The 335-nt window shown below is 69.3% G+C and overlaps 1 protein-coding gene across 1 annotated transcript in view; it reads left to right on the plus strand.

Annotated features, from left to right (window-relative positions):
- Positions 1-99: 99 nt before the first annotated feature.
- PSMC4 (proteasome (prosome, macropain) 26S subunit, ATPase, 4) overlaps positions 100-335 on the plus strand; it is a gene marked incomplete at its 5' end in the record, with an annotated part of 3,017 nt that continues 2,781 nt past the window's right edge. Inside the window, 2 exons of the mRNA XM_010283802.1 lie at positions 100-209; positions 306-329. Of these exons, the coding sequence (XP_010282104.1) occupies positions 100-209; positions 306-329 (134 nt within the window). The remainder of the gene's footprint in view (positions 210-305; positions 330-335) is intronic.

The following is a 335-nucleotide window of genomic DNA, read 5'->3' on the forward strand; positions in this document are numbered from 1 at the left end:
TGGGGCCGTTCTCCGGCGGCCAAGGTTGCCCCCAGCGCTCCCCGAGGCCCCCGTGGTGACCCCGGTGGGTGCCCCGCTGATGGCCCGTCCCCGTTGCAGACCAGAAGCCAGACGTGATGTACGCCGACATCGGGGGCATGGACATCCAGAAGCAGGAGGTGCGGGAGGCCGTGGAGCTGCCCCTCACCCACTTTGAGCTCTACAAGCAGGTGAGGCCATGCGACACCCCGGGGTGGGGGTGGGGTGACACACGGGACCCTTGGTGACCCCTGACGTCACCCCCGGGTGTTGTGTCCCCACCCAAGATCGGCATTGACCCTCCCCGGGGGGTCCTC

This window comes from Phaethon lepturus, unplaced genomic scaffold (assembly GCF_000687285.1).
Source record: "Phaethon lepturus isolate BGI_N335 unplaced genomic scaffold, ASM68728v1 scaffold33483, whole genome shotgun sequence".
Lineage (NCBI taxonomy): Eukaryota > Metazoa > Chordata > Aves > Phaethontiformes > Phaethontidae > Phaethon > Phaethon lepturus.